Raw genomic sequence first — 22,047 nt, forward strand, 5'->3', positions numbered from 1 at the left:
TGCTAATCTATTTATGGCAACCTCCCACAACACACTTCAGGCTCCAATCTCAGAGAGCTTGTCAAAAGTTATCATGCTGATAACAGAGGAACGGAAGAGGACAAAGCTACGGGACTTAGTGCTTTGAAGAGAGATACTGTAAGAAAACACTGCATATATAGTGCTTTTAAAAATAATTCATATCCCTTGACATTTTTCACATTTTGTCATGTTACAACCAAAAACGTAAATGTATTTTATTGGGATTTTATGTGATAGACCAACACAAAGTGGCACATAATTGAGAAGTGGAAGGAATATGATAGATGGTTTTCAATTTTTTTTTACAAACAAATATGTGTGGCGTGCATTTGTATTCAGCCTCCCTGAGTCAATACTTTGAAGAACCACCTTTCGCGGCAATTACAGCTGCAACTCTTTTTGGGAATGTCTCCACCAGTTTTGCACATCCAGAGAATGGAATTTTTGTCTATTCTTCTTTGCAAAATAGCTCAAGCCCTGTCAATTTGGATGGAGAGCGTCTATGAACAGCACTTTTCAAGTTTTGCCACGGATTCTCAGTTGGATTTATGTCTGGACTTTGACTGGGCCATTTCAACACATAAATGTGCTTTGATCAAAACCATTCCATTGTAGCTCTGGCTGTATGTTTAGGGTCGTTGTCCTGCTGGAAGGTGAACCTCCACCCCAGTCTCAAGTCTTCTGCAGACTCTAACAGGTTTTCATCTAACACAAACAAAGTTCCTTGAGTGCTATAAACTGTCAGCCGTATTTGTAGGTATACAAATCCTGGAAAATGTAAAATGAGCTAGAACCCAGTGCAGCCACCAACTGCTGGAAAAAATGGATAACAAAAGACAAAAACAGAGAAGCAGAGCTCTATGGGTGGAGCATAAAAAACAGACCTTTGGCCAAGTAAAAAGTTTATTTATTTGCTGCACTTCTGGGGGATAAACAACTGTCAATGATAAAAACTTGCAGGGGTTTTCAGAAGCAATCATAAAAAGCAAGTAGTCAATGTTGATATTAATGTGAGAGAACAGAAACGGTACCAATGTGACATCCGGGTGGAGAGGGATTAACATCAATTGATCAGCTTCTACCTTAGACCAGTGGTCAGACTCAGCCGGTGTCCAAGATGAACCACAATAGTGGAGGATCCTTATGGACAGCTGTCAGCTCTATAGCTAATCGCAGGTATAAACCCCGCTACGCGGCAGGCGGTATAATGTGATGTCCACCATTGACGGATGGTACCAGGAGAGCCACACGAGCTGGCTGGAGCTGGGCGCACAGGATGACGAGGGTGTTGCACCAGAAGTAAAGGTAAACAGGATGTCAGTCTGTCATGGTGAACCGCAAGCTCTAGGTTGCTGTGACTACAATGGCTTAAATGCTTTGCACGCATGCACTTTTTCAAAGTCCCTGGTTGATGTAAACTGGTGACCCCGACTTCATCTGACGTCACAAGGTGTCTGAGGAGGGCAGGGTCACCCTTACCTTCAGCTATATAAGAGCTGTCACCAAGAATAAGTGTCACTCAGCGGGAGCCTCCCATGGAGGCGGAGCTGTTGCTTTTTTTTGCTTTTTTTCAGTTTGTTGGGCGGCGTGATAGAAGATGAATGGACATCAGGGGACATTTTTATTTTTTTATCTTTTACTAAAGGACTTGTCCCAAAGTGTCTCCTATCTTGTTTACTGTTTTTGGCACTTTCCTTTGTGAAATGGTAGGGGTACAATGTACCCGTTACCAATTCACATGGGGGGAAGGCTGGGATCTGGGGGTCCCCTTGTTAAAGGGGGCTTCCAGATTCCAATAAGCCCCCTGCCCACATACCCCCACAACCACAGGGCATGGGTTGTGGGGATAAGGCCCTCGTCCCCATCAACATGGGGACAAAGTGCTTTGGGGGGGCTACTTCAAAGCACCCTCCCCATGTTAAGGGCATGTGGCCTGGTACAGTTCAAGGGGGGTGCTCTCTTGTCCCCACTCTTTTTCCTGTGGCCTGCCAGGTTGCAAGCTTGGATAAGGATCTGGTATGGATTTGGGGGGGGCCCCATACGCCATTTTTTTAAAAATTTTGGCATAGGGTTCCCTTTAAAATCCATACCAGACCTGAAGGGTCTGATATGGATTTTGGAGGGACCCCCGCAAATTATTATTTTTTGGTTTGGGGTTCCCCTTAATATTCATACCAGACCCAAAGGGCCTGGTAATGGACTGGGGGGCCATGCTGTTTTTTTAATTGAGTTTTATCCATATTGCCAAGACCCAATAATTCATCCCCGGAAGAATTTACCCCCTTCCTGACCAAAGCACTTTTTTGCAATTCGACATTGTGTCGCTGTAACTGACAAATTCCATAGTCGTGGCTCCCAAACAAAATTGACGTCCTTTTTTTTCCCACAAATAGAGCTTTCTTTTGGTGGTATTTGATCACCCCTGCGGTTTTTATTTTTCGCGCTATAAACAAAAAAGAATGACAATTTTGAAAAAAACATCCCCCCAAAATATATAAAAAAAACAAAACAATTTTTTTTTCCCTCAGTTTAGGCTGATACGTGTTCTACATATTTTTGGTAAAAAAAATTGCAATAAGCGTTTGATTGGTTTGCGCAAAAGTTATAGCGTTTACAAAATAGGGGATAGTTTTATGGCATTTTTATTCATTTTATTAATTATTTTTACTAGTAATGGTGATGATCAGCGTTTTTTATCATGACTGCGACGTTATGGCGGACACATCGGATATTTTTGACACATTTTTGGGACCATTGTCATTTATACAGCATTCAGTGCTATACAAATGCACTGATTCCTTTATAAATGACACTGGCAGTGAAGGGGTTAACCACTAGGGGGCAGTGTATGGATTAAGTGTGCCCTGGGGAGTGTTTCTAACTATGGGGGAGAGGTTATGTGTGACATGTCACTGATCTCTGCTCCCGATCACAGGGAAGGGAGATGCTTGTTTACATTAGCATCTCCCCATTCTTCCTCCCTGTGAGGCTATCGCGGGTATCCCCACAGCAATTGAGTCCGTGGGACCCACAACCTAACTCACGGAGCTTGCCGCGCGCTGGCCGCATCTTAAAGGGCCAAGTAGAGGTAAGTTAGTTTGCCTGTATGAGCCCTTCTGCCAACGTATATCGGCGTGAGGCGGTTGGAAAGCGGTTAAATTACCTTTTTCCTTTAGAAATGTAATTTTGCTGTGGTACTGTTCTAAACACTGGAAAACTGTGCCACTTTACAGGCATACTATAGAATATTTCATGTTTATACTTCTCTTTAAGCATTATTAAAATCGCTGCTTCTGAAAAAACTTCACTTTTTTTAACTTTTTTTTGCATTGATACATGTCCACTGGGGCAGTACCCAGGTCCCCAAACACGTTTTATGGCAATAACATGCATATAACCCTTTAAAATTAGCACTTTTGATTTTTCATGTTGGTGTCCCATAGACTTTAACGTTGTTTGTTTCCGAATTCGTGTCCAAATGTTTGCCCGTTCAGATGTTCGGATGTGCCAACTGAACCGGGGGTGTTCGGCTCATCCTTAGCTGTAAGCTCCTTGATAGTAAGGACTGATGTGAATGTACAATGTATATATAAAGTTCTGTGTAAATTGGCAGCACTACATAAGTACCTTAAATAAATAAAGCAGCTGGCTAGTAGGTAGTTATATAGGTTATCACCCAGTATTTGGAAACATTCCAATTTTACCCATAGTGCAGTGGACATGGAAGGGAACCACAATTTCAATTGAGTTAGAATTACTGCCTTATGGTAATCATTAATTAATACATGACCAACACCACAAGCTTTCCTTGATAGGATTAATTTCTAAAAGCGCATCTCGCTTTCCTCCCTTTCCATAGTAGCACTTTAGTAGTGATTGTGCTTTTTGAAAGAAGGCAGTTCTAAACTGGTTCAAAAGGTAGGAAAGCAGTAGCATTTTGAAAGATGCAAATCTTTCCGACCAGGTCAGTTACGCCTTTGCTAAGTTCTGTAATTTAGATTTTAGTGTGGTTAGGAAGGGGAAGTTGGCTATAGTTTAAAGTTTTCCTATATAATTCGCTTTGGGCACTAGGGTTATACCCGGGTATTTAATTCCACACGTATGGACAGGAGGACATAGTTTTCTTTAGATAGAGGTAGATAGACCTAAATTTAAAATGTGTGATTTAGATTCGTTGACCTTATAGTATGACACTCGGTTAATTAGACCATACGCATCATGAACCAAAGCCAGGGAATTTTCTACAACTGTTAACATTAGTATAATATTGCCTGCGAATAAGCTGATTGTATGCATTCAATTCCTGATATAGAAATCAGATATATTGGGGTGAGAGCGAATATAGATTGCCAATGGTTTCATCAGCAAGGTAAAAATGAGAGGAGAAAGGGGGAATCCTTGTCTTGTATCACTTAAAAAACGGATTTAATAGAGTCCCTGAGTAAATACTTGTGCTGATGGAGAAGTGTATAATGCCATTATGGCAGAATATATAGGACCCCTAAAGCCAAAGGCAGACAAATTCTGGGCCAGATGTATTGTATCAAACCACCTTCACTGCATCGAATGCTAGGAGCAAAAAAGGCATTTTTTCTCGATTGGCAATATGGATAATGTTTATGAGTCTGTGTGTGACATCTATTGTCTGATGGTTACAGGCAGACAAATTCTGGGCCAGATAGGTCCAGTGTATTGTATCAAACTGCCTTCACTGCATCGAACGCTAGGAGCAAACAAGGCATTTTTTCTCGATTGGCAATATGGATAATATTTATGAGTCTGCGTAGAAGAGACAGCAGCAGCTTTGTATATTTTTTCCAGATGGGCGACTAGGATATGTTTATATGTTTTATAATATTCTCCTGTAAAGCCATCTGGTCCTGGGGACTTATTGCTGGGTAAGGATTCAATGACATTGGTTATTTCAGGCGTAGGGTGAATTTAGAGAGTGTAGGTATTCAGGAGATAGTTGAGAAATTTTAAATGAATTATACATTTTAAAGGAAGTTGTCAATAATTTCTGGGGTGGGTTGGAATGCGTCAGCGTCTGATTTGAGGTTATATAGCGAACTATAATAATCACTGAAAGCATTCGCCACTGCTTGTGGACGATAAAGTTAGTCATTAGTTTTGGTGGAGAATAAAAGGTATTATGGTTTTGTGTCTAAACCCCTTCAGACGCTGAGCTAGAGTTTTGTCCAGCTTTGTTACCACTGGCATAAGAAATTTTTAATCCCCTGGAGGTTTTTTTCAAAGCTATCTAGCAGAAGGTTACGAAACTCATGTATGTAGGATTAGGGAGATTTTAAGCTTATTCTGAGTATCTAGGGTGTGTATTTCTGTTGTGGGGTCTTTGATACACTGAAGCCGCTGCCTCTTTACTCTAGCCCCAATTTAGTAAAGATTCCGTTGATGAAAGCCTTATGGACATAAAAGGGTCATCAACAGATGAAGACTTGGTCGAAATCAAGTAGGCATTTCTCAAGTTCATCTTTGGAACCTTGTTGTTGCAGAAGTCTTGGGTTTGATCTCCAGATGTAACTAGGAGTGGTAGAGAGTGAGTCCTCAAGAGTTAGTATGACAGAAGCATGATCCAATCATGTAATGTTGTTAATGATAGAGGACAATGCTTTTGTCGGTAATCAATGGTCTAGTAGAAATAAGTCAGTTCTGCTATAATTATTATGTGATGAAGAGAAAAGGTCTTTTTCATTGGCATTCAAGCATCTCCACTCATTATAGAGCTGATTTTTATAGATAAAGGATTGTAGAGAGAGTAGATTCATTTTTTGGAGAGGAGGTTGAATCAATAGTGGAGTCCGGAGTGGGATTGAAGTCTTCACATAGCAATAGTGAGCCCTTTTGCTCTCTGCGAACTATGCGTAGTAGCTTATTAAGAAAGCTTGTGACTCAAAAGATGAAGGGAACAAAAGAAAAGTAACAATAACATAGAACAGTAGTCAAGTTTAATTTCTCCCATTACTCACAGGAGAGATGGGGGTCATAAATACCCAGGTGCAGCTATATTCTGCTCAGGCAAAAGATGAGGTACAAAAAAGAAAAATAAGTTCATACTGAATAAAGGCCTGTAAGTAGCATCCACTCCCGGGGCTGGTAACAATTGGTATTAGCATATCAACCAGACATTCGATATGTTTGCTAGAGTTTTTGGCCATAACCAGACACCATTCTGGGTTCACATACTAATTTTCTCTCATAGGTGAAGCAAAGTTTTGCGGTTCTGGGAGAATATTCCAGCCTTTTAGAAGGGAGAGACAATTTTCCAGGGAGTCAACCACATGTGTGGATCCCTCATGTGTGACGGTGATCTTAGTTGGATAGCCCCATCTGTTACTGATTTTATGGGTATGTAAGGATTTGCTTATGGTGTTAATACTGTTTTGCTTTTGGAACATGTAATGAGATAGATCTGTGTAGAACTGAAGATCTGAGTATTGAGGGGGAATCTGAGATTTGTTGAGTGCAGCTGTCATGAGCTTTTCTTTTATGTGGTAGAAGTTGCGTCTCTGGGGATTTTATCGGGAAGATAGGAGGGTTTAGGCAGGAGGTGTATTCTATCATATCTAAGTCAGTAGCATCAGTGAGATTGGATTTAAACAGATTAGTGGCATAGGAGTGATGAATTTCCTGCTGTATGCTTTCAGGTATTCCTTTTGAGATTATTGCACCTGGATCTATCTTCAATGTCAGCTAGTTTAGCTTTCATCCACTCCATATCATCATCTCTTTCTTCATGTGCATCAATCAGATCATTTATGGTAGTGGCAAACTTCCATTTTAATATCTACATGTTCAACTCTATGTTCAACAGCTTGAAGATCACTGCCAAATCTGTTCATGTATTATTCTCGATCTGATTGTAAAGAGCTCCTGAGGGACATGAGCATGTCTTTTGGGACAGTGTCAATTACAGGCTGATTGTGAGAAATTCATCAATAGAATCAGGCAGATCTCTGGTGTCCTCTCCTGATTGCTCATAAGGACTCCTGTCTTCCATGTGAGCCATGCATCCTGAATCTTGCTTTCTCTGGGCTGCCAGACATTGGCGTGGAACTGTGGGATTGCAGGAGTCTGGTGCTGTCGTTCCCTGATGTGTCCATTCAGTAGACAAGAAGAGGAGAGTGGTCAGCCTGTGATGGTGAGGAGCCAGCGCCATCTTGCTTGTCTCCATGCTGCCTCTGAACGAAAAAGGCAGTTCGTTTCTGATGCTTCCTCAAGTCTTTTCTTTTCCTCCTCATGCCCATGATGGTCTAGGAAGGCAGATTGCCTGTTTAGAGGGTGCACTTAGGCTCTGGAGAGCTGATGCGGGCCAATAATTCCCCAGGTGGAAGCGAAGCAAAGCCCTTACGTGGCCATCTTGGTTCCTGGTCAGCCACGCCCCTATTCTAACACCTTTTTCATTACTCTTTACTCTTCTCTATACTGCTGCTAGAAATGGTCTCTGCTGCCTGGCTACATCTGGACCCCACTGGTTGGATATTAAAGGTCAAGCCTGGAAGCCTGGATTCTTTAGGCACTGGGTTCCATGTTGGGGGTTTTTAAGACTCCCTTTAGTAAAAAGTGCTTTCCATGTCTAGAGCGTCTGCCATTGCCTCAGTGTTTACCCTGTTTGTAAAGACTCACTTTTATCGAGCACTTGGAGCTACCTTAATACAGAGGTCACTATGTGCCTTTACAATTCCTTCCAGTTTCCATCAAAGAATGGATTAACTCTAAATGCTGAGTGTCACAATGGCATGCTCCACGCTTTTTTACCACCATAAAGCATTAAAGAATCATCTCCCCACTGGTGCATGTGCTTTGCAAAGAACATTGTGCCTCATTCTTAGATCTGCTCTCACTGCCAACCTACAGTGGTATGCATGAAGGTAAAATACCTTGAGCCTTTACAACCACCTAAAAGATTCTTCTTCATTTACTTTTCAAGATAGGAATGGAGGGCATTACAGCGATCCTCATTGCTCTGGATTTACCCTGGCAGCTATAGCATGTTGCCCTCGTAAGGTAAGAATCCTGGTGGACACTTTGTGGACTCTGCAAGATAATCAAGATCTTCTTTCTCAAGGAATGATATACCATCCTGCTTTATGGTTGTCTGCTTTTGGAGACAAAAGCATTTCTGAATCTGTCATTCTTGTGATGCTAAATTTAGAAAGGCTACTTCCGGCAAGGTCAATAATCAGATGTGGAATACGTACTTATGGGCATGCCTATATATCAAGAATAATGTACAACTGAATGTGAGTGATGACATCACTAAGGGAGCTAGGGAGGAGGTGGAATCCTTATGGGTAGAGCTCCAAAGGGATAAAGCTAAGGGTAAAATAATACTGGGAGTATGCTATAGGCCCCTAACCTGAGGGAGGAGGGGGAGATGGATCTCCTATCACAAGTTGGATTAGCAGCAAGGATGGGAAGTGTTTTCATAGTGGGGGATTTTAATTATCCAGACATAGACTGGGCAGAAGGAACCACGCATTTGTCTAATGCCCCGTACACACGAGCGGACTTTTCGACATCCAAACTCCGACGGACTGAGTCCGGCGGACTATCCGATCGTGTGTGGGCTGCAACGGACTTTAGCAAAGCTAAAGTCTGACGGACTTTAGAAATGAAGCATGCTTCAAATTTTCCCGACGGAACTCCGCCGGACCCGGTCCCCTTCGAAAAATTCGCTCGTGTGTGTGCTACTCCGACGGACTAAAACCGACGCTAGGGCAGCTATTGGCTACTGTCTATGAACTTCCTACGTCGAATCCAGTCGTACGTCATCACGTTCGACTCCGTCGGAGTTTGGTGTGATGGTGTGTGGTCAAGTCCGTTCGGTCGAAAAGTCCGCCAGAACTCCGGCGGAACTCCGCTAGAACTCCGTCGGAAGTCTGTCAGACTTAATCCCTCTCGTGTGTACGGGGCATAAGGCTTGCCAGTTCCTAAATTTCTTGAAGGACAATTTCATTGTTCAGATTGTAGATGCACCAACTAGAAAAAAAGTGTTACTGGATCTACTGGTGTCAGAGGGCAGAGGGCCACCTGGTTATGTAAACTGGTGACCTCGCCCCTCTCTGACGCCACAGGGAAGCCATGGGAAAGTCCCTGTGGTGTCAGAGGGGGCGGTGTCACCCGGGTACGTCAACGGGTGGTCCTGCCCTCATTTATATAAGAACTCTCAAAGGCAATGAAGCCTCACACAGCAGGAGCCTCCCATGGTGATGGATCAGGCTTGTCCCCAAGCTGTGTCTTGTAGTTTTTTCACATTTTGACACTTTTTTGTGAAATGGTAGGGGTACGTTTGTACCCCGTTACCATTTCACACAGGGGGAGGCTGTGATCTGGGGTTCCCTTGTTAAAGGGGGCTTCCAGATTCTGATAAGCCCCCTGCCCGCAGACCCCCATAACCACCAGGCAAGGGTTGTGGGGATTAGGACCTTGTCCCCATCAACATGGGGACAAGGGGCTTGGGGGACATGCGGCCCGGTACGGTAATATGCAATTTAAAAAAAAAATTGCACAGGGTTCCCCTTAATTTCCATATCAGACACAAAGGGCCTGTATGGATTTTAGGGGGACCCCCCACGCAACTTTATTTTTTATTTTGGTTCGGGGGTTCCACTTAATATTCATACCAGACCCAAAGGGCCGGGTAATGGACTGGGGGGATCGTATGTTCTTTTTTCCATTGAGTTTCATCCATGTTGCCGAGACCCGACAATTCATTACAGACGCAATCAGTTTTAAATGACACTTTTTTCCTTTATAAAATTAATTTTGCTGTTGTGCTGTTCTAAACACAGGAAAAATGCGCAACTTTACAGGTATACTATAGACACCCCCCCAGGCACGATATTTAAGGGAATATTTAATTTTTATTGTTTCACTTAAAGCATTAAAAAAAATCACTGCTCCTGAAAAAACGTCTATTTTCAAAAATAAAATAGCATTGATACATATCCCCTGGGGCAGGACCGGGGTCCCCAAACACTTTTTATGACAATAACTTGCATATAAGCCTTTAAAATGAGCACATTTGATTATTCATGTTCGTGTCTTATAGACTTTAACGATGTTCGTGAGATCTGCCAAATGTTTTGCCTGTTCGGCATGTTCTGATGTGAACCAAACCGGGGGGTGTTCGACTCATCCCTACGGCTAAGATAGAACATGAAAACACATAGTGGAGGAGAGCAAAAAAAAATTACAAGAAATTAAGTATGTAAACAGTAAAAAAGGGATGACAGACCATATTGGCCCCATAATGAGGAAGGACATCTGGTTACAAAGGATGGGAAAAGGGCGAAGGTATTGAATGTATTCTTCTCAGTCTTCACAAGGGAATCGGGGGGGCTTCAGTAACCAAAACTGCAGAGTTTATCCTTATGACACATCACAGAAAGCACCTCCATGGTTAACAGAGTATAAAATTTAAATTAGACTTGGCAAACTTAATATTAAGAAATCACCGGGATCAGTTGGCTTGCATCCGAGGGTACGTAGGGAACTCATTTAAGTAATTGACAGACCATTGTTCTTAATTTTTACTGACAGTCTACTGACTGGAATGGTACCAGGTGATTGGAGAAAAGCCAATGTAGCACCAATATTTAAAAAGGGCCCAAAATAAATCCCTGGGAATTACAGACCACTTAGCCTAACATCAATAGTATGCAAGCTCTTGGAGGGGATGATAAGGGACTATATACAAGATTTTAGTAACGCGAACGGTATCATTAGCAGTAATCATGAAGAATCATTCTTGCCAAACCAATCTATTAACCTTCTCGATTTGGTGAGTTGCCATCTAGATAAAGGAAGGCCCGTTGATGTAGTATATCTGGATTTTGAAAAAGTATTTGACACAGTTCCCTATAAACGTTTACTGTACAAAATAAGGTTCATAGGGTGAGTACACGGATTGAAAACTGGCTAAAAGAGTGAGTTCAGAGGATGGTGATAAATGGGGAGTATTCGGGAAGGTCAGAGGTGGGTAGTGGGGTCTCCCAGGGTTCCGTGCTGGGACCAATCCTATTTATTTTGTTCATAAACGACCTGGGGGATTGGGCAAACAGTTCAATCTCTGTATTTGCGGACAAAACTAAGCTAAGCAGGGAAATAACTTCTCCGCAGGATGTGGAAACCTTGCAAAAAGATCTGAACATATTAATGGATGGACAACTACATAGCAAATGTGGTTTAATGTAGAAAAATGTAAAATACTGAATTTGGTTGGCAAAAATATGAATGTAATTCATACACTGGGGGCAGCACCTCTGAGGGAATCTAGGATGGAAAAGGACCTGGAGGTCCTAGTAGATGATAGACTCAGCAATGGCATGCAATGCCAAGTTGCTCCTAACAAAGCAAACAGAATATTGACATGCATTAAAAAAGGGGATCAACTCCAGGGATAAAACAATAATTCTCCTGCGCTACAAGACTCTGGTCGGGCCGCACCTAGAGTAAAAAAAAAAGAAGCATGCTTGACAGTTCTGGGTACCAGTCCTCAGGAAGGGTGTACTGGAAATGGAGCGAGTACAAAGAATGGCAACAAAGCTAATAAAGGGTCTGGAGTGTATTAGTTATGAGGAAAGGTTGCGAGCACTGAACTTATTCTCTCTGGAGAAAAGACGCTTGAGACACACACTTAGGTTGGACTTGGTGGACTTGTGTCTTTTTGTCAACCTCACCTACTATGTAATACTACTATATAATACTAGTTAACCTGGGAGTGGTGGTATCAGATAAGCAAAAGTACAGCAAGTAGGGCACCCAGAATACAAGTTAAATTGTGAGCAGAGTCAAGTCAGAAGCCGAGCTCAGTAACATTTGTGCAGGAAAACACCAAATTGGAGGCAAAATTGAATTCAGGGACAAGTAAAGGTTAGCAATGTGCAGGCAATTAAGTACAGAGTCAAAAAAATCTGAGGTACAAGGTAAGAAGACCAGGCAGAGGTTGATAACACAAATGAACGGAAAACATAGGCAAACAAAGCTAATCCAGAAGCAGGTCAGAGGTCAATAACAGGGTCAACCATATAATTTGGGATAAGGAGTTGCAGGAACTCAGACTTAAAGATCATTCAGCAATATATCTGTGGTGGACGTAACTGCATGCTTTCATGTATGTATGTGTGCAATGCTGCACGTCCAGTTAGACTTCTATGCCATAAACATGTGTTTGCTTATTCATATGCACATTATACTGATAGCTGGTGCAATGTTCCTTACACATTCCTTTCTCTTCTCTTACTGTCAAGATGGTATTCCTTGTTGCCATCACCTCTGCAAGACAAATATTTGGTGGCCCTATCAAATATCTGGTGGTACCCTTTCTGTTTTTTGTGACTTCCTTCTTCTTCAATATAAGAAGGATTAGGTTTCTGCTTTTCACTTAAATAAAAACATTGCTCTTACTTCTCCCCGCTTCAGTTCACCCAAAGGAAATTTCCCTCTACTGTCTGGATGTGATTTGGGCTGTGAAGGACTAGCTCTTAGCTATTTTTTCTTTCAACTAGACCAATTCTCTTTTTGTCATCCTGGATGAACTTGGGAATGTGCTCCAGCTTCCTATTCCACCATTTCTACTTGGATCAGGCAGACCATTATTCAAGCTTATAGTCTTAAGGATTAGGTTCCAGTTCACTGTCAACTGTCTACTAGATTTGTGGATGTTTCTTGGGTTTTTTAGCATTAGGAAACTGTATTTTTTAGATTTGCAATGCTCCCAGCTGTTTTTCTGTTTACACATTCTCTATGTTTTACCAAGTGGATGTTGAGAACTTGGCTGATGCAAGGTGTAGGGTCCTTCAGGCTGTTCTCTAAGTTGCAGATGGTCCACAGTTCTTTACTGTTTTGCTTGGGCCTGTTGGTGTTCATTTGCTGTGTTGTACTTCTTTTAGTTGTTTCAAACATGAAAGGCTTCCTGTGTCCATCAATTGACTTCAAAAAAAGGTTTTACAGTACATAAAAAAAAAAATCATATTGTTACTGCATAAAAAAAATAAGATAACATATTTTAGTTGTTCACTGGGACAATACAAATTTATGGCACAACATAATCATATGTGCCAAATCCTAAGCTTTGCTAATAGAAAAAAAAGGATATGTTTAGCCACAATGTTTTTTAGGTAAACACTAAATAAAGTAATTTTGCGTTTCTGTTATATTTTCAAACAGTGCCAATCAATTTCTCATATGTACTCAACCATTATACAATGCAAGGTTTCCGTGTCCTTGGGATGGCATATAAAAACTTAGATATAAATGAAGATGCTAAAGTAGAGATGTTAAAACGGTAAGTACTGCTTATGTTAAAACATATTGGGGTGCTTTGTTGTGTTGCTAGAAATGTTGATTGCCACCTTTTGACCATAGTTGTACTTGGTAGATGGAAAAACTTCATTGCAGTAAACTAATTACTAGACTCTGTGCCTCTTGCATGATGTTAGAGGTAGTGATATGCAAACCTATCTGCATGGATTTTAAATAACACTGGTACATCATTTTTGATATTTTTGAAAATTATCTAACAGAACAATGTGGTTCCCAAAAAAGGGGTGTTTCTAGTGTTTATCATAATTAACAAATCAGAGTGTGGAAATATTCCAGATCCTGAATCCCTATAGAAGCAGATATGTCCCTTTTTAAATAGTATTAAATGGACTGGACAAGTAATGGGAAAGACAAGGCAACAACTATTATTTACATTTATGTTTTCTTTTTGAAAACTTGGTCATTAACTCTATTTTGATTATGAGAGGGTGGGGATACAAACATTTCCTTTTGCAAAAGCAACTAATTCTCATGGACATAAAGGGTGCTAATAAAAAAACAAGGAGATTGAATATGCTGACTATAGGAATATTACTCTACATACTGTACATTGTCTACCAGGCTGCTATGTCTGGAAGAAAGGGAGGGGGCATGTTGGGTTTTGTAGGCTATTTCACTTTAATAATAATGGATTGAAAGAACAGATAACACAAACTACCAATGTAAATTGTCCTTGTATCAGCTACACACCTCAATTGACCTGCATTGCACCTTCATGTGCTAATTACAGAAGCTCAGGCTGCCAAATTGTTTGTTCTCAACCAATCAAAAATGGTGACACAGACCAACTCATATTTAAAATGACTCTTTTTTTTTTTAATGGTTCTTTTTTTTTAATGACAAACCTATCATACTTACCTGTGCTGTGCGATGGTTTTGCACAGAGCAGCCCAGATCCTCTTTTTCTTCTTCCTCCTCCCCCTTGACCAGTCCCCCCAATAGCTAGCCACTTGCTTTGGGAGCAATGGTCCATGTGGCGCTTTGTCCCTCGCTCTCTTCTCATTGGCTTACTGGCTGTGATTGACAGCAGTGTGAGCCAATGAAAGAGAGAGACCCAGGACAGCCTAGGCTCCCTTGTACATCAAGATGGGGCTCAGGTGAGTATAAAGGGGGCTGTGGGGGGAGTAGCATAAAGAAGGATTTTTACTTTTATGCATATAATGCATGAAGGTAACAAAACCTTCAGCCTTTGCAACCACCTTAAAAAATAAAGCATTAGGGGGATGAGCATATTCAGGAGAATCTGAAAACTGCAGTTCACAGAATCAGATTTTCATATCTACAAGACTGACAACATTTCCAGATCTGCTTCTGAACAGACCATCCACTAAGTAATTAATGTTTGGCTAATGTAAATGTAGCTTTTTTTCCACAGTAATACATATTCTATGATATGGGATATTTAGTAATGTTAGACGATGGGCTCTATTAATCTATGTGGGAACACAGATTTTTAGAAAATAATTTATGTCTGTTCTGACCTATATACATAAATATATTTACAGGGAAGAGGTGGAACATGATCTTTTTTTTCTCGGATTCTTGATAATGGAGAACAGGCTTAAGCCAGAAACAAAACCAGTTTTACATGAACTGAAATCTGCTAACATAAGAACAATCATGGTGACAGGTAGGACTACATCCGAGTAATGAAATAGTATGTACTTTTGTGTAGACATGTCTGCATAACATAGTTTAATATCCATTTGGCACAATGGCTCACAGTTGTCTGCCATACAAGGTCAACTGTAAGGATTTTTTTTAGATTGTATATTTAAGGTGATTTCTCTTCCTGGCAAATCACAGTGCTGGTGCATGGCAATTGGCTGTTCATGCACCCAGAGCTGTCAAATTGAATAAGAGCAGGGCCAAATCACAACATGAAAACCATACAAGGCTTCATCACTTTGTTTTCAATGGCCAAACAAAGCAGTGAGGGAACAAAGCATGTGAAAAACATATGCAGCTTGTGGAAATGGCATTAAGTGTCACTATTTTATTGTATCTGTTTTCTTAGCAGTAATTCTACATATCACTATTACTTTCTGTTTTGATTTTTTCAGCTGTTTTAAGAACATTATAATGTTTAACAATGCAAATAAAAATAATTATTACTTTGTGTTTGTTTTTGTGTTTTGCAACATTTAATGTCACTAATATTTTTTTTTTTTAAATAATATTATTACCATTATGATAATCACAACATTTTTGTATGTTACAAGGTGATAATCTTCAGACATCATGCACAGTTGCACTAAACTCTGGCATGGTACCTGATGCTTCCAGGTTACTCCTGTTAGAAGCTTGTGAGCCTAAAGATGGTTCTTCAGCATCATTCACGTGTCAGCCAGTAGAAAAGAGCACAGACAAACTGCATATACAGAATGTAAGTGACGTATACAGATGTTTTAACAAAAATAATTATTTTGGTTTTGGTTTGGTTTTTGTTTAAAACAAACAAGTCTAGAAGCACTGGCAGTCCCACACTAAAGACGTTTCTAGACAATTTGAGCAAGTGCAATCTTCACTTATGAAATTAGAAGGAGAGAACCTACTAAGAGCACTTTTCACCCTTTCCACCTCCTCATAATGATCAACTCGACTCCTAGTATTAAATACTGTAGATTCAAACAACTTTATTAATAGTGCAGATCAGGTGCATCCATATTAATTCTTGCACCTAAGGTTGTTTGAATAAAACCGGAAACATTTTTCTCATCACCAGTCTGTAAGATCTTTCAGTGGAAAATCTGGTATAGAGGCATGCAGCTACCAAAAAGTTTAGTTTTACGTGATTGTTAGTAGTTGAAATAGTATTATAGTGTTCTATTTTTCTTTAGAATTGCAGTGGAATGATATCAGCACTATTTTCACATTTTACCACCTGACTTGGCAATTAGATAGTCAAGTGATGGGGTCACACTCCCCCCAATTTGGTGCTAGATATTGTAGGATCATTAAATAATTGGGGATCTAAGATACAAGAGAGTGGCATCTTATCTATGACCTTGCTTGGTGAGGAAGTAAAGATGAACTACTTCAGGGAATTATTACAAAAGGCATAAGGGGATGCTAATTGATGTAGGCTGACAAAAATATTATCTTAATTCATGAAATTGTCCTTGAAAGCATAAGTTAGTTGCAGAGAACATAATATTTTAACTGGTACAGGAGGCACCAGCACAAGGATCACTTTTCATTAATTATTGTAAGTATTGACCATTGTGCTGATTTTTTAAATATAATTAAACTTAGGCTTTAAGTATCTTTGCATACTGACATACAAAAATCTATTTTTTAAACCCTGCTAAAAGTTAGCCCTATGTGTCACAAAGTTAGAAGACACTTTTCACTTTATTTAAGAAAAATGTTTATTCTTACTAACCTACTTTCTATCCCAAAAGCAAACATTTCCCATATTGCAACTTACCAATTAGTAGATGTGGTAACTGCATGCATTTTCTTTTATAGGCTTTCTTTCTTTTATTTTAATTATATAAATATAGTGCAGCTCTAACAAATGTTAATGTTTTAAAAAAAGGTTGAAACCATTAATCAAAAAATAGTGAAAAACAAACAATTATAAATGTATTAAATGAATATAGCATAAACGAAGTGAAAATATGTCCATATGTGGGATTCCACAGACATCTAATGCCGTTTACACGCGACCGGACTTTTCAACGGACTTGGTCCGGCGGACAATGCAACGGACTTTCCAGCTTGGGTCCGCCGGACTTTCAAACAAACGGACTTGGCCACACACAATCACTCCAAAAGTCTGACGGATTCGAACGTGATGATGTAGAATAAGGAAGTTCATAGCCAGTAACCAATAACTGCCCGGTTTTAGTCCGTCAGACTAGCGCACAGACAACCGGATTTTTCGACCGGACTCGAGCCAGTTTTATTTATAGGTCCGCCAGACTTTTGGGAAGAAAAAGTCCGCTGGAGCCCACACACGATCGAAGTCCGCCGGAAAGTCTGATCGTGTATACGCGGTAAGTGTCAAAGAAAGTGATATCCACAGTGATCCTTAGTGAAAGACACTAAGGGAAAAAGACTGAAGAACTGGACAAAATCACAGCAGTATGGATAGCGTGCTCCCTGAACCAGACAGCATACAGAAAGGCTTACCAAGCCAAGGTGACCACTAAGTGATTGGTGGTCAATAAGAGCATGGAGATTTAAGGTCTCCCTCCAACCTGGCTGTATCTAGATGATCCCAGTATTGCTCAAACATGAATAGCTAAAAAAAGGGTTCTCAGTGCAGTACAGTAGTACATTTTTTTAAATAAAGGTAAAAGATGTACAACAGAACAAGCTGTCCTGCAGATGTAATGGCTATAGGGTTGAGATAAACCATTGACCACTAACAGGGGTGCTTGCAATGGTTAGATTTTATTAATTTATGTAAAACCTTTATTGCCAAAGGGAAAAAAAAAGTTGCTGTAACTGCTTAAAAACTGTTGGAGTTTGGCTTCAGTTTGTGTGTTACTTTCACCAGGTGAAAACAGAGTAGAAAAAGCCTAAAAAAAGAAAACGAATAGGCTGCTTTCACACTGGAGGCACGTTACAGGCGTTATAGCACTAAAAATAGTGCCTGCATAGCACCTTTAAAGACCTCTTCTCACTCCAGTGTGAAAGCCCGAGTGCCCTCACACTGGAGCGGTGTGCTTGCAGGATGGTAAAAAAAAAGTCCTGCAAGCAGCATCTTTGCAGCGCTGAAGGAGCGGTGTACACAGCACTCCTAAAGCGCCCCTGCCCATTGAAATCAATGGGTTTTAACCCTTTTCTGGCCGCTAGCGGGGCTTAAAAGCACACCGCTAGCGGCCGCATAGCGCTGCTAAAATGATGGTAAATCGCTGCTATTTTTACCGCCGACACCTGCCCGCCCCAGTGTGAAACTAGCCATACAGCCACAACATCTAAGGATTAGTAAGCTGCAACATATTACATTTTTGGTTTTAGGTGTACAGCCACTTTAAATACTAATTCCTAAATAAGATAAGCCACAGCCATAGCACAATATCAGGATTCAATTGGCTAAAGTTACACCCAGACAAGGTGGTGACTGATTGGTTGCTATAGGTTACTGCTTTAAATAATAACAACTTTTCATTGACACTTGATTTATTTTTAAGGCTCTTTGCATTATGGAAATACATGCACAGGAGAATAGGTTTGCTGTCTGAACTAATTAATACAATTCTTTAGTTTTTACAAATTGTTCTTGTAAATATGGGAAACATGGCATATTAGAGGGACTTGGGGTTTGGAGTTGAACGATTTCAGAAACTTTACAAACATAACAAAAATATTTTCTTGTTTTAGAATTCAGTAAAGAACCTTGTAACCACTACCACTGATAGCATTTGGGGATTTCATGCTAGTGCCGGGAAATATCATTATGCTATGAATGGAAAAACATATGATATTATGAAGCAACATTTCCCTAGTTTGTTACCAGATGTAAGTATTTACGGATAAACAAACCTTATGAGCCAATCAATGGGTGGTATTCAAGCCAATGTAGATGTTGAGTGGATGTTATTGGTCTAGTTTTAAAAGTATCTTATAGGGACAGAAATAGTTATAGGTAAACACAAATGATTTTTTGAAATAATCCATCCATAGGTGGAGTGTTCTTACACTCAGTTGTCAGGCACACGGTAGTCTTTTTGACATAAAAATGTGTCTTAATGATGTTTGTCATGCCAACCCAACTGTCCACTAATCTTACAAAAGTCTAAAGCCTGGTACATCTGGGCCAAATATAGTCTGGTATCGACTGGTTCAACAGAAAGGACAATCTTCAGCCCGTGTGTATAGGAGCCTACCTGACAAAAGCTGGGTGAATGTCTGGCTTCTGTTGAATGGGTATGCTGGAAAGACAGCAGCCCATTGGTATTCAATGAGCAAATGCCTACAAGAGCTGACCAGTGTGTTCTGGCAGGGTGGGGAGGGGCATCCCCCTGTCAGAACACAATAGCACAGCATGGAGATCGCTCTAGTAACATTGCATAGTTAGAACCACAAGCTCCTCTAGGTTGGACAAAAAAATAAAACTGTCAGCGTGTGCCGGGCTTTAGTTATCCGATGATGGACACCTTATGTTTATTATAACCTTTAATGTTGTCCTGTATGATTTCAAGAAAGGTTTAAGGTGCTTATTTAGCATATTGCTGTCTAAACTAAATAACTGTCCCAACACTCATACACAGGCATCAAACAAGGTTGTTCTACACATCTTTCTGATGGTCATCAAGCACCCTATGATATGCATAATGGAGAGAATATGTTGATCCAAACAACTCAATACACATTTGTCAATCACTGTGTCAAAGGAACTCTAAAGCAAGCTGTAGAGAGTTCATATCTCAGCCGTTTAAACAGGGACCAGATGAGATTCGAATCATGTATGGGCAGACTGATTGTACCCAAGCCGGTTCATCGATCAACTTGGATACAACCAGCATGTTGGATTTTTTAGGATGAGATTGTTGCCAGAGTCTATAGCCGCTAGCAACTCAAAATCACTTTGTTCTCCTGCCAGGGACGGATCTCCAAGCCCCACGTCGGGCAAACACAATAGCTCCACGGGAAGGATTCCCCATATCAACACTGACTGTGTTGATGGGGGTATTCAGCAGTTTTCCGTGGTTGTTGGAAAGAAAATCGCATAATCTATGGCTTGCTTAAGAGTTGTGGCTTGCTCCATAATCATTACAGTTTGCTTTAATTGATTATATTCTTCTATCTTCATTGGTGAGTGCAGGGCTCGAGTCCTGCGGGAACGCATGGGAACGGCGTTCCCGTACTATTCCCACAGCTGGAACGCCGTTCCCATTAGCTGCCTGAGGGCTGAGGCTATGCAGCGCGTAGTTTGTCGCCGCTCCTCAGCCACTGAGTGACTGGTTGCTAGGCAGAGGCCGCTCCGCATCTAGCAACCGGTCACATGACTTCGGCCGTGCACGTGGGCACGCACTGGCGCGAGTCAGTGGGCAGGCTGACACACGCTGTGCGCCTGCTTGGATAGGGAGTTCCGGACACACGCTGCACTTTTCCAGGTTACTTCTCCCCGGAGAACAGAAGGGAAGAGAATACCAGGTTAGTCACTAGTGTGTAAGTTGCACTCTGCAATACCCTGCCAATACTCATCAATACTCTGCAATACCCTGCCAATACTCATCAATACTCTGCAATACCCTGCCAATACTCATCAATACTCTGCAATACCTTATCAGTATCAATACTCTGCAATACTCTGCGAATACTCTGCAATACCCTATCAATACTCTGCAATACCCCATCAATACTCTGCAATACCCCATCAATACTCTGCAATACCCCGTCAATACTCTGCAATACCCTGCCAATACTCATCAATACTCTGCAATACCCTGCCAATACTCATCAATACTCTGCAATACCTTATCAGTATCAATACTCTACAATACTCTGCGAATACTCTGCAATACCCTATCAATACTCTGCAATACCCCATCAATACTCTGCAATACCCCGTCAATACTCTGCAATACCCTGCCAATACTCTGCAATACCCTGCCAATACTCTGCAATACCCCATCAATACTCTGCAATACCCTGCCAATACTCTGCAATACCCTATCAATACTCTGCAATACCCTATCAATACTCTGCAATACCCTGCCAATACTCATCAATACTCTGCAATACCCTGCAATACCCTATCAGTATCAATACTCTGCAATACTCTGCGAATACTCTGCAATACCCTATCAATACTCTGCAATACCCTGCCAATACTCTGCAATACCCTATCAATACTCTGCAATACCCTGCCAATACTCTGCAATACCCTGCCAATACTCTGCAATACCCTGCCAATACTCTGCAATACCCTGCCAATACTCTGCAATACCCTGCCAATACTCTGCAATACCCTATCAATACTCTGCAATACCCTGCCAATACTCTGCAATACCCTGCCAATACTCTGCACTACCCTATCAATACTATGCAATACCCCGCCAATGCTCTGCAATACATACCCTGCCAATACTCTGCAATACCCTATCAATACTCTGCAATACCCTGCCAATACATACCCTGCCAATACTCTGCAATACCCTGCCAATACTCTGCAATACCCTATCAGTATCAATACTCTGCAATACTCTGCGAATACTCTGCAATACCCTATCAATACTCTGCAATACCCTGCCAATACTCTGCAATACCCTATCAATACTCTGCAATACCCTATCAATACTCTGCAATACCCTGCCAATACTCTGCAATACATACCCTATCAATACTCTGCAATACCCTGCCAATACTCTGCAATAAATACCCTATCAATACTCTGCAATACCCTGCCAATACTCTGCAATACATACCCTGCCAATACTCTGCAATACCCTGCCAATACTCTGCAATACCCTATCAATACTCTGCAATACCCTGCCAATACATACCCTGCCAATACTCTGCAATACCCTGCCAATAGTCTACAATACCCTGCCAATACTCTACAATACATACCCTGCCAATACTCTGCAATACATACCCTGCCAATACTCTGCAATACCCTATAGATACTCTGAAATACCCTGCCAATACATACCCTGCCAATACTCTACAATACTCTACAATACATACCCCGCCAATACTCTGCAATAACCTGCCAATACT

At 41.0% G+C, this 22,047-nt stretch overlaps 1 protein-coding gene across 1 annotated transcript in view; it reads left to right on the top strand.

The window, feature by feature from the left end:
• Positions 1–22,047, top strand: part of LOC143988159 (putative cation-transporting ATPase 13A5) — a 171,535-nt gene that overhangs the window by 97,458 nt on the left and 52,030 nt on the right. The window contains exons 17-20 of the mRNA XM_077487486.1: positions 13,213–13,330; positions 14,874–14,998; positions 15,591–15,754; positions 18,703–18,840. Coding sequence (XP_077343612.1) covers positions 13,213–13,330; positions 14,874–14,998; positions 15,591–15,754; positions 18,703–18,840 — 545 coding nt within the window. The remainder of the gene's footprint in view (positions 1–13,212; positions 13,331–14,873; positions 14,999–15,590; positions 15,755–18,702; positions 18,841–22,047) is intronic.

Source organism: Lithobates pipiens, unplaced genomic scaffold, assembly GCF_037356315.1.
Source record: "Lithobates pipiens isolate NorthernLeopardFrog02 unplaced genomic scaffold, aLitPip1_a1.2 Scaffold_18, whole genome shotgun sequence".
In the NCBI taxonomy this organism is placed as follows: Eukaryota; Metazoa; Chordata; class Amphibia; order Anura; family Ranidae; genus Lithobates; species Lithobates pipiens.